Source organism: Panthera onca, chromosome A3 (assembly GCF_046562875.1).
Source record: "Panthera onca isolate mPanOnc1 chromosome A3, mPanOnc1 haplotype 2, whole genome shotgun sequence".
Taxonomy (NCBI): domain Eukaryota; kingdom Metazoa; phylum Chordata; class Mammalia; order Carnivora; family Felidae; genus Panthera; species Panthera onca.
Window position 1 is genome coordinate 89,179,632 of NC_138341.1, and position 12,134 is coordinate 89,191,765.

The window sequence follows — 12,134 nt, forward strand, 5'->3', positions numbered from 1 at the left end:
GTCAGGGAGTTGGGGATGGCTTACTTCTTACGGTCTTTGTCCTTCTTCAGGTTGCTGCCTGATGCCATGTAGGACTGGTTCTGGTATATCTCTGAAGTAGCTTTCTTTTTTGAGAAAGCGATTATTTCTTCTTCCAAGAGTCTTCTCTTTTCTTCAAGCTTCATTCTCTCTTCTTGGTGAACTCTTTTAAGGTGCTCAAATTTAGCCTGTAGCTGTGAAAGAAAGGTGCAGTTCCCATCAACAACACATTGTGGCAGCACATGCACAGGAATGTTCTCCGGCTTAGCAACAATTTCTAACACTAACCTACACAGCAATCTACAAGTTTTCCTGATGTCTCGAAAGTTCATGCTTTAAGTAAAAATGTACATATGGAACTGCCTTGGTAACTTTAATTATAAATGAGTTCCCATGCAAAAGATGCATGAACAAAAACACATAATAAAAAAAATACAGTCTCATGTAAAATCCTGTTTTTTTTATTCTAATTTTATTTTTTCATTTTTTTTTAAACATAATTGATTATCAATTTAGCTAACATACAGTGTATACAGTGTGTTCTTGGCTTCGGGAGTAGATTCCCATGTTTTTAAAACATTTGACCTTTTCTTAGAGTTTTCATTTTCTTGCTCTATATATTTCCCTGCAAAGCCTCTTCAAATAAAACTCTCTAAAATCCATGCTTAATAAAAGTGAGGGACACAAATTACAAAAGCAAGTTATTTTCCAAATAAAGTTACCAAATATAGTGAAACTGTTAAAAGTTCTATTGGTAATCTTGCTTGGAAAGTGTCAATTGTCAATTTAAATCAAGAACCTTAAAAATCTATTACATTTTCCCACAGTCATTCACCTTCTTGAAATCTAAGCTAAATCAAGAAATCCTAAATTGAGTAAGTTTTATTCATAAAAATAATCACTGTAGTTGAGTTTACAGCATAATGGAAAACATAGCCCACATCTAATAAAGTCAAAAACTAAATTTGTGCTAAATACACTCAATGCAACCATTAAAATCAGTTTGTAAAAGTTTATAACATTATAACATGATATTTCCTTGGTTTGTTTATCTAGAAAAAAGAATCTAGGGACTTTAGTGGATCCTATATCAATCAGCCGCGTGTCTTGCCTGCCAAGAACACACGCACAGCATCCAAAATCTAGATAAAAAAGGTAACTTTTTGAATTCCCTGGTCTAGTTAGATAATGTTTAGTATTTTCAGTTCTGGGTAGCATTCATATAAAAAAGTAGGACTTGGTTTCTAGAAAAGATGGCATATAAGAAACTGAAGAGCTAAACTCCATCCTAATAAAAATTCACTGTTCCAAATATGGAAGAGGTTGTCTTGTGTGCCAGTAAATCCTGACAGGAGATGTATTTAAAAGGAGACAGAACAGGATTGAAACAGATTAAGTAAAATTCTTCTTCCCTAAAATGATTTTATTCCTGAGGATGGCATTTCAGAGAAGCATCAGTTCCTTAGTATTTGCTTATTTCATAGTTCCTGCTTTTACAAAAATTTATGTGTGTGTGTGCATGTGTATTTAAAAAGTGGGGTTCATCTAGTTGTCATTCAAATCAATGGTATACATAGAGTCACAACTGAGTATGTGTGTTTCTCCTATAAATGTGGGAGAGGAGCTGAGTAAAGCCTGGAAAGACAGGATACAGGAGTGGATTTAGATTATGTGTATAGGAGTAGATTTAGATGACATGTACAAAGACATCTCTGATTACTTAAATGTAGGCTGTATACTCTATATGCATAAATATCTTGAAAGGTTATAGACTACTTCATAGATCATTCATGAAGTTGACTAAAAATTGCAGAAATACTTACAAAAAGAAAAGTGTTTTTAAAAGGGAGGCAGAGATAGGTATGACTATTATTTACATAATGTGGAATTCATAACTTTTGACAGCAGCAGTCTATTCCATGTACATAAAGCACTCACTTACGGTTCCACTATTTAATTCAAACATATTTCAAATACTCAGAAGCAGTGTTTACAAAAGATATAGCATATTGGTGATACTGTCTTAAGGGCATTGGTGAGAAGTTATCAACAGCACAAAAGGTCTCCTGTTTTCTTGACCCTGAGTCTAAAGTATTAATGATACTGGCTTTACAGTATTAAAACTAGCCATGAAGTACCTTGTAACATTAATAAGAGAGGCCCAGAATCTACTGCCTATAATGCTATATAGTTAAAAATTTAGGGAGCACCTGGGTGGCTCAGTCAGTTAAGCATCCAACTTCAGCTCAGGTCATAATCTCATGGCTCTTGAGTTCAAACCCCGTGTGGGGCTCTGTGCTGACAGCTCAGAGCCTGGAGCCTGCTTCGAATTCTGTGTCTCCCTTTCTCTGTACCTCCCCCACTTACACTCTGTCTCTCTCTCAAAACTAAATCAACAGTATGGAGGTTCCTAAAAAAATTAAAAAATAGATATACCCTATGATCCAGCAATAGCACTGCTAGGAATTTACCCAAGGGGTACAGGAGTGCTGATGCATAGAGGCACATGTATCCCAATGTTTATAGCAGCACTTTCAACAACAGCCAAATTATGGAAAGAGCCTAAATGTCCATCAACTGATGAATGGATAAAGAAGATGTGGTTTATATATACAATGGAATTCTACTTGGCAATGAGAAAGAATGAATTCTTGCCATTTGCAGCAATGTGGATGGAACTGGAAGGTATTATGCTGAGTGAAATAAGTCAGAGAAGGACAGATATCCTACGTTTTCACTCATGTGGATCTTGAGAAACTTAACAGAAGTCCATCGGGGAGGGGAAGGGGAAAAAAAAAGTTACAGAGAGGGAGAGAGGCAAACCATAAGACACTTTTAAATACTGAGAACAAACTGAGGGTTGATGGGGGGGGGGGAGGGGAAAGTGGGTGATAGGCATGGAGGAGGGCACCTGTTGGGATGAACACTGGGTATTGCATGGAAACCAATATGACAATAAATTGTATTAAAAAAATAATAAATAAATAAATAAATAAACATTAAAAAATTAAAAATAAAAGTCTATAAAGGATCTACTGACAAACGGTCTTTCTCTTTTTCTTTCAACCATGTGATTTGAAATTCAACCCTGAATTTTCAATTTCCTTTTAAATAACACACATTTAAACAAGATAATCTTGTGTCGGATTTTAAAAATTAAAAACTCAACTATAGGGGCGCCTGGGTGGCTCAGTCAGCTAAGCATCCAACTCTTGATATCAGCTCAGGTCATGATCTCAGGGGTCATGAGACTGAGCGCCACGTCAATGTGGAGCCTTCTTAAGATTCTCTCTCTCCCTCTACCACTCATGCTCACTCTCTCTGTCTCTGTCTCTCTCTCTCTCTCTGAAAAAAAAAAAAAAAAGAAAAAGAAAGGAACAACTCAACTGTAAACCACTTCTACATCTTTTCTCCTCACTGGAAAAACTAAGAATCATGACATATGAGAATTAAACTCTTAAATAGTTTCACTCTACTTCTATCTTAAAGATGAATCTACTAATGAAAAAAAAGTCAGCATCCTCATTTCCTGCTCATTACAATTCTTTCTTCAATTTTTATACTTAAAAATAACTCAAAACTAGGGAACTATTCTTGGACAAAAGAGACTAAACAAACAGAATACCCGAATGTGATATGAGACCTACAACTGAATTCCAGTTCAAAAATAAAAAACTAAAAAATCTGTAAACAAATAAAAGAAAAAAAAACAATAAAAGACCATCTTGGACAACTGGGGAAATGTGACTGTGGACAGGAGATCAGGTGAGATTATGGCATTCCCATTAATTTTCTTAGGTGTAATACTAGTACAATGGTTATGGAAGAAAATGTGCCTAACTTCAGAGATGCACACTGAAGTGCCTAGGGATAAAGTGTCATAATGTCTACAACCAGCTTTCAGATGACCAGGGAAAAATGGACACCCCTCTCTCCCAGATGCATACACACACACACACACACACACACACACACACACATACATATATATGTATATATAAAATAAAGGTGGCAAAACACTCATTGCTAAATCTAGGTGTGGGGAGGGACATAGGTAGGTACCCTTACTTTCACTTTCCTGTTTGAACTTTTTCAAAATAAAAAGTTCAAATTCAAATTATAAACAAGATATATTAGACTATTAATTTTATAAAACTACTTACAAGTATACTTGAAAAAATAAATTTGTAAAATTATAAATAATTCAGAAAATCTTGTATTATCAAGTTCACTTGTATTAACATTTTTGTCTTAGAAATTCCTTTTTGAACTCATCCTTTTTGACTCTCATCTTGAATGTGGCCATTTACTTAAAAGTAGCCATTGTAGTTAGGTCTATAGAAAATAGTTTAACTCAAATAAAACTAGTTGCTTGAAGAACTAGAAGCAAACAAAACTATGGAAATAACTGCAATGTTTGTGTGTGCATGTGCACATGTGTGCCAAGGTTATCCAAAAGTGATTTGACCACCTGACTGGTCTAGAAAGCCTGAGTTCAAACTCAGAAGAGTTACTTAATTGTTTTCATAGTTACCTGTTTCATGGCATCAACCCCAACAGCTCTCAAGAACTCTCAAGAAAGGTTTTATTAAGCCACGGCTAAAACATTTCTGGTTCAAAGTTAAGGTATTTATTCTATTAGACATTCTTTCCTGCTTTGCTGAAGATTAGTTGACCATAATTTTACTATTAGGTATTTACCCAAAGGATACAAAAATACTGATTCAAAGGGGTACATGTTCATAGCAGTGCTATCAACAACAGCCAAACTATGGAGAGAGCCCAAATGTCCATTGACTGATGAATGGATAAAGAAGCTGTGGTATGTGTATACACACACACACACACACACACACACACACACACACAGCCTCAAAAAGAATGAAATCTTGCCATTTGCAACAATGTGGATGGAACTAGAATGCATCTACTAAACAGCGAAATAAGTCAATGAGAGAAAGTCAAAAAGCATACCATATGATTTCACTCATAAGTAGAATTTAAGAAACAAAACAGATGAACATATGGGAAGGAGGGGGAAGAAAAAGAGCCGGAAACAAACAACAAGAAACTCCTAACAACAGAGAACAAACTAAGAGTTGATGGAAGTGGGTGGGAGATGGCTAGATGGGTGATGGGTATTAAGGAGGGGACTTGGTGTGATGAGCACTGGGTGTTGTATTTAAGTAATGAATCACTGAAATCTACTCCTAAACCAATAATTGCACTGTATATTAACTAAAGCATAAATAAATAAATAAATAAATAAATAAATAAATAAATAACAAAGTTAAGATACTTAAAACACCTATTAGTGACCTAGTCCCCTTGGAGAACCATTTGTAATGGAAGACGATTTGCTCAAAACTATTTGATTTCAGATTTTTAAAAGTCTGTATCCAAAGACTATGTGTTAAAATAGCTACTTTTTAAAGAACAATAAGTACTCTCCAAAAGCATCTCAGCTAAATTCTTGAGATAAATCTCTCAAACACCTAAAAAACAAATGCAGATCACATCAAACCAGTGTACTTGCCTCTCTTTCAGCTTCTTTCAATATGGCTTCTTTCTCCTTTACTCGCTGCACAAACATCTGCTTCATTTCTTCTTCCTTCCTCTGACGTTCACCATAAAATTCATGTCTTTTGGCTTCATAGGTCTCTTGAAGACTACAAAGTTATTTGTGGTACTCTCATGTTAAAAAACGATGTAGGAAACTTTCAAACAGTCAAACATCTTGGATTAATCCTCATAAGTATACCATACTTTCCAATACCCTCTTACACACAGCAACCCAAAACATGATATTTCCTATAGCAATGAGACATAAAAAGCCACCAGTGACACAGCTAACAGAGAGTACTGGACTTCTGAAATCTCTGCTTTTTATAAGCCCTTTACAAGAAGTATTCTAATTTTACCCCAACTGAATTCCTCTTTCAGTCTTTGTTAATTGGCATCACTGTGTCTGAAAACCTTGAAGTCTTGAAGTCATCCTTGACTCTACCCTTACCTTATCTGATCACCAAAGTCTGGGAGTTCAGTCTGTGCTCCTGACATCATTTCATTCCAATCTTCTGATTTTTACAGATATCCTAGCTCAATCTTGGTCATTTTCTGCTTTCACTATTGCAATATCATAACTGATTTCTGGGCTTTTAGTTCCTCTTTCACTTTCTTCTTTCTTTTCACTCCTAAGATTTTCCAAAAAGTCCCACAAATCTCATCTTTTTTTCCATTGCACTAGTTCTGTTATCTACAGAATAAGGTCCCACCTCCTTTAAATAGCACTCAAGAAACTTCACAAGCTGGCCTAATTCTACCTTTCCAGATTCATTTCTTTTAAAACAAAAAAAACTTTATTTATTTATTTTGAGAGAGAGAGAGAAAGAGACAGAGACAGAAAAAGAGAGAGATGGGGGAAGGGAGAGAGAGAGAAAGGGAGAGAGAATCCCAAGCAGGTTCCCTGCTGTCAGCACAGAGCCAGACGAGGGGATTATGAGATCATGACCTGAGCTGAAATCAAGAGTTGGATGCTTAACCAATGGAGCCACCCCAGATGCCTCTCCAGATTTGTCTCTTAACAAACAAATCCAATGCCCTAAGGTTCCAGTCATAACAGCCTACTCATTGTTCCTAAAACACACCACAAATTTCATGCTTTAGCTTATGCGTCTCCTGTGCTTCCCATGTTATTGCCCACCTCTCAATCCTCATTCTACCCATCTAATCTTCTACTTCTCAAGGTCAAATTCAAATGCAACTTCCTCTCTAAAGCCTCCCCTAGTCTCCCCCATTGGAACTAACTGTGCCTTTGAAGCATTCTCATGGCACTTTGTACCTTTTCCTTGGCATTTATATCCTATCTGCCTCTCTCTTCCAATAGATCATTATCTTTGTAACGTGACTATACAGCAAAGCTCTCTAGACATTTCAGTCTCTTAATAAATGTTCATTTGGTGACAGAAATTGGCAGAAAGTAGAGCCAGATTTAACCAACCAGAGAAAGGACTGTATTGGAACACTATGCCTAGCTGCTCTTTCTTACTTATAGCATTTCAGATGTACTTCTTATACATCAGAAATGCCAAGCCCTTCCATTTCAACTCACTATGAGACTATCCTAAAGATTTAACAGGGAACACAAATGCACCTTCCAGCTGTGTTGCAGTTAGAAATTTCTACTGCTTGGGGCGCCTGGGTGGCGCAGTCGGTTAAGCGTCCGACTTCAGCCAGGTCACGATCTCGCGGTCCGTGAGTTCGAGCCCCGCGTCAGGCTCTGGGCTGATGGCTCGGAGCCTGGAGCCTGTTTCCGATTCTGTGTCTCCCTCTCTCTCTGTCCCTCCCCCGTTCATGCTCTGTCTCTCTCTGTCCCAAAAATAAAAAAAAAAAAAAAAAAAAAAGTTGAAGAAAAAAAAGAAATTTCTACTGCTTACAAAAAAAAAAAAAACTTTACATCTAAATAGATATAAAATGTGATAAATTAAGGCATTTTACAATCTTAAATGTTGTAACTGGAGAAATAAATCTTCCAAGTATAGAATTTTAAAAGTTCATGAAGAAATAGAGTAAGAAATGTTGCATAACAGCTATTATGGCTTATTGTGTGTGGTATGCAAAGCAGGTGTTCTGAGGAGGAAAAGATCCTAAACACTTCCTTTAAAAGCAAAATGTACAAACTGCCCTAGATAAGCACATAAATGTCCCAGATCTCAAGAACATTTTGCTTTTTACCAGGCTTTTTGCTTTTCTGTGGTTGTTCTCATCTTATTTTTGTTCTTTAAACATTTTTTTAATTTTTATTTATTTTTTTAAATTTACATCTAAGTTAGTTAGCATACAGTGCAACAATGATTTCAGGAGTAGGTTCCTTAATGCTCCTTACCCATTTAGCCCATCCCCTCCTCCCACAACCCCTCCAGCAACCCTCTGTTTGTTCTTCGTTTTTAAGAGCCTCTTATGTTTTTGTCCCCCTCCCTGTTTTTATATTATTTTTGCTTCCATTCTCTTATGTTCATCTGTTTCGTATCTTAAAGTCCTCATACGAGTGAAGTTGTATGACATTTGTCTTTCTCTGACTAATTTCGCTTAGCATAATACCCTCTAGTTCTATCCACGTAGTTGCGAATGGCAAGATTTCATTCTTTACTCATTCATTACTCCTCATTACTTGCGGAATAATTAATGAATTATTCTTTATTATTTCATTACTCCGCATTACTTCTGGAGTAATACTCCACTGTACATATATACTCATTGTGGTTTTGATTTGTATTTCCCTGATGATGAGTGATGTTGAGCATTTTTTCATGTGTCGGTTGGCCATCTGGATGTCTTCTTTGGAGAAGGGTCTATTCATGTCTTTTGCCCATTTCTTCACGGGATTATTTGTTTTTGGGGTGTTCAGTTTGATAAGTTGTTTATAGATTTTGGATACTAACCCTTTATCTGATATGTCATTTGCAAATATCTTCCCCCATTCCATCAGTTGCCTTTTAGTTTTGCTGATTGTTTCCTTTGCTGTGCAGAAGCTTTTTATTTTGATGAGGTCCCAATAGTTCTTTTTTGCTTTTGTTTCCCTTGCCTCTGGAGTCATGTTGAGTAAGGAGTTGCTGTGGCCAACGTCAAAGAGGTTTTTGCCTGCTTTCTCCTCGAGGATTTTGATGGCTTCCTGTCTAACATTTAGCTCTTCATTCCATTTTGAGTTTATTTTTGTGGATGGTGTAAGAAAGTGGTCCAGGTTCATTTTTCTGCATGTTGCTGTCCAGTTTTCCGAGCACCACTTGCTGAAGAGACTGTCTTTATTCCATTGGATATTTTCCTGCTTTGTCAAAGACTAGTTGGCCATATGTTTGTGGGTCCATTTCTGGGTTCTCTATTCTGTTTCACTGATCTGAGTGTCTGTTTTTGTGCCAATACCATACTGTCTTGATGATTACAGTTTTGTAATACAACTTGAAGTCTGCGATTATGATGCCTCCTGCTTTAGTTTTCTTCTTCAAGATTACTTTGGCTATTTGGGGTCTTTTCTGGTTCCATTCAAATTTTTGGATTGTTTGTTCCAGCTCTGTGAAGACTGCTGGTGTTATTTTGATAGGTATTGCATTGAATATGTAGATTGCTTTGGGTAGTATTGACATTTTAACAATATTTGTTCTTCCTATCCAGGAGCATGGAATATTTTTCCATTTTTTGGTATCTTCTTCAATTCCTTTCATAAGCTTTCCATAGTTTTCAGTGTATAGACTTTTCACCTCTTTGGTTAGATTTCTTCCTGGGTATTTTATGGTTTTTGGTGCAATTGGGACTGATCCCTTGATTTCTCTTTCTGTTGCTTCATTGTTGGTGTATAGGAATGCAACTGATTTCTGTGCATTGATTTTATATCCTGCCACTTTGCTGAATTCATGGATCACTTCTAGCAGTTTTTTGGTGGAATCTTTTGGGTTTTCTGTATACAGTATCATGTCATCTGCGAAGAGTGAAAGTTTGACCTCATCCTGGCCGATTTGGATGCTTCTATTTCTTTGTGTTGTCTGATGGCTGAGGCTAAGACTTCCAATTCTATGTTGAATCACCGTGATGAGTGGATATCCCTGTTGTGTTCCTGACCTTAGGGGAAAAGCTCTCTGTTTTTCCCCATTGAGGATGATATTAGCGTTGGTCTTTCACATATGTCTCTTATGATCTCAAGGTATAATCCTTCTATCCCTACTTTCTTCAGAGTTTTTATCAAGAAAAGATGTTGTATTTTGTCAAAGGCTGTCTCTGCATCTATTGAGAGGATCATGTGGTTCTTGTTCTTTCTTTTATTGATGTGATAAATCACATTGTTTTGTGGATATTGAACCAGCCCTGCATCCCAGGTATAAATCCCACTTGGTTGCGGTGAATAATTTCTTTAATGTATTGTTGGATCCAGTTGGCTAACATCTTGTTGAGGATTTCTGCACCCATGTTCATGAGGGAAATTGGTCTATAGTTCTCCTTTTTAGTGGGGTCTCTGTCTGGTTCTGGAATCAAGGTAATGCTGGCTTCAGAGAATGAGTTTGGAAGTTTTCCTTTCATTTCTATTTTTTGGAACAGCTTCAAGAGAATAGGTGTTAACTCTTCCTTAAATGTTTGGTAGAATTCCCCTGGAGAGCCATCTGGCCCTAGACTCTTGTTTGGGGGGAGTGTTTTTATTACTAATTCAATTTCTTTACTGGTTTGGATCTGTTCAAATTTTTTATTTTTTCCTGTTCCGTTTTGGTAGTTTATATGTTTCTAGGAATTTGTCCATTTCTTCCAGATTGCCCATTTTGTTGGCATATAATTGCCCATAATATTCTCTTACTGTTTTTATTTCTGCTGTGTTGGTTGTGATCTTTCTTCTTTCATTCTTGATTTTATTTATTCGGGTCCTTTCCTTTTTCTTTTTGATCAAACTGGCTAGGGGCTTATCAATTTTGTTAATTCTTTCAAAGAACAAGCTTCTGGTTTCATCGATCTGTTCTACTGATTTTTTGGCTTCAATAGCATTGATTTCTGCTTTAATCTTTATTATTTCCTGTCTTCTTCTGGTTTGGGGCTTTAGTTGCTGTTTTTTTTCCAGCTCTTTAAGGTTTAAGGTTAGGTTGTGTATCTGAGACCTTTCTTCCTTCTTTAGGAAGGTCTGGATTGCTATATACTTCCCCCTTATGACCACCTTTGCTGCATCCCAAAGGTTTTGGGCTGTGGTGTTATCATTTTTATTGGCTTCCATGTACTTTTTAATTTCCTCTTTAACTTCTTGGTTAGCCCATTCATTCTTTAGTAGGATGTTCTTTAGTCTCCAAGTATTTGCTGTCTTTCCAAATTTTTTCTCGTGGTTGATTTTGAGTTTCAGTGTTATGATCTGAAAATATGATCTCAGTCTTTTTGTACTTGTTGAGGGCTCATTTGTGTCCCAGTATGTGATCTATTCTGGAGAACGTTCCATGTGCACTGGAGAAGAATATACATTCTGCTGATTTAGGATGAAATGTTCTGAATATATCTGTTAGGTCCATCTGGTCTAGTGTGTCATTCAAAGTCATTGCTTCCTTGTTGACTTTCTATTTAGATGATCTGTCCATTGCTGTAAGTGAAGTGTTGAAGTCCCCTACTATTATGGTATTATTATCAATGAGTTTCTTTATGTTTGTGATTAATTGATTTTTATATTTGGGTGCTCCCACATTTGCAGCATATATGTTTACAATTGTTAGGTCTTCTTGGTGGATAGACCCCTTAATTATGATATAATTCCCTTCTTCATCTCTTGTTACAGTCTTTATTTTGAAGTCTAGATTGTCTGATATAAGTATGGCTACTCCGGCTTTCTTTTGTTGACATTAGCTAGATGCTACTCCATCCCCTTACTTTCAATCTGAAGGTGTCTTTAGGTCTAAAGTGGGTCTCTTGTAAACAGCATACAGATGGATCTTGTTTTCTTATCCAGTCTGTTACCCTATGTCTTTTGATTGGAACATTTAGTCTATTGACATTTAGAGTGAGTACTGAAAGATACGAGTTTATTGCTATTGTGTTTCTTGTAGAGTTGGAGTTTCTGGTGGTGTTCTCTGGTCCTTTCTAATCTTTGTTGCTTCTGGTATTTTTTTTGTCTTTTCTCCCCTCAGAGAGTCCCCCTTAAAATTTCTTTCAGGGCTGGTCTAGTGATCACAAATTCCTTTAATTGTTGTTTGGGAAACTTTTAATCTTTCCTTCTATTTTGAATGACAGCCTTGCTGGATAAAGAATTTTTGGCTGCATATTTTTCCAATTCAGCACATTGAATATATTCTGCCACTCCTTTCTGGCCTGCCAAGTTTCTGTGGATAGGTCTGCTGCAAACCTGATCTGTCTTCCCTTGTAGGTTAAGGATTTTTTTCCCTTGATGCTTTCATGATCCTCTCCTTTCCTGAGTATTTTGTGAATTTGACTATGATATGCCTTGTTGATGGTCAGTTTTTGTTGAATCTGATGGGAGTCTTCTGTGCTTCCTGGGTTTTGATTTCTGTGTCTTTCCCCAGGTTAGCAAAGTTTTCCACTATGATTTGCTCACATAACCCTTCTACCCCTTTTTCTCTATATATATATTCTGGGACCCCTATGAT

At 36.6% G+C, this 12,134-nt stretch overlaps 1 protein-coding gene across 4 annotated transcripts in view; it reads right to left on the reverse strand.

The window, feature by feature from the left end:
• Positions 1-12,134, reverse strand: part of SEPTIN10 (septin 10) — a 72,229-nt gene that overhangs the window by 9,753 nt on the left and 50,342 nt on the right. For all 4 annotated transcript variants that reach the window (XM_078444326.1, XM_078444323.1, XM_078444324.1 and 1 more), the window contains exons 9-10: positions 5,555-5,687; positions 25-212 (exon numbers count right to left, since the gene is read on the reverse strand). In XM_078444326.1, the coding sequence (XP_078300452.1) occupies positions 25-212; positions 5,555-5,687 (321 nt within the window). The remainder of the gene's footprint in view (positions 1-24; positions 213-5,554; positions 5,688-12,134) is intronic.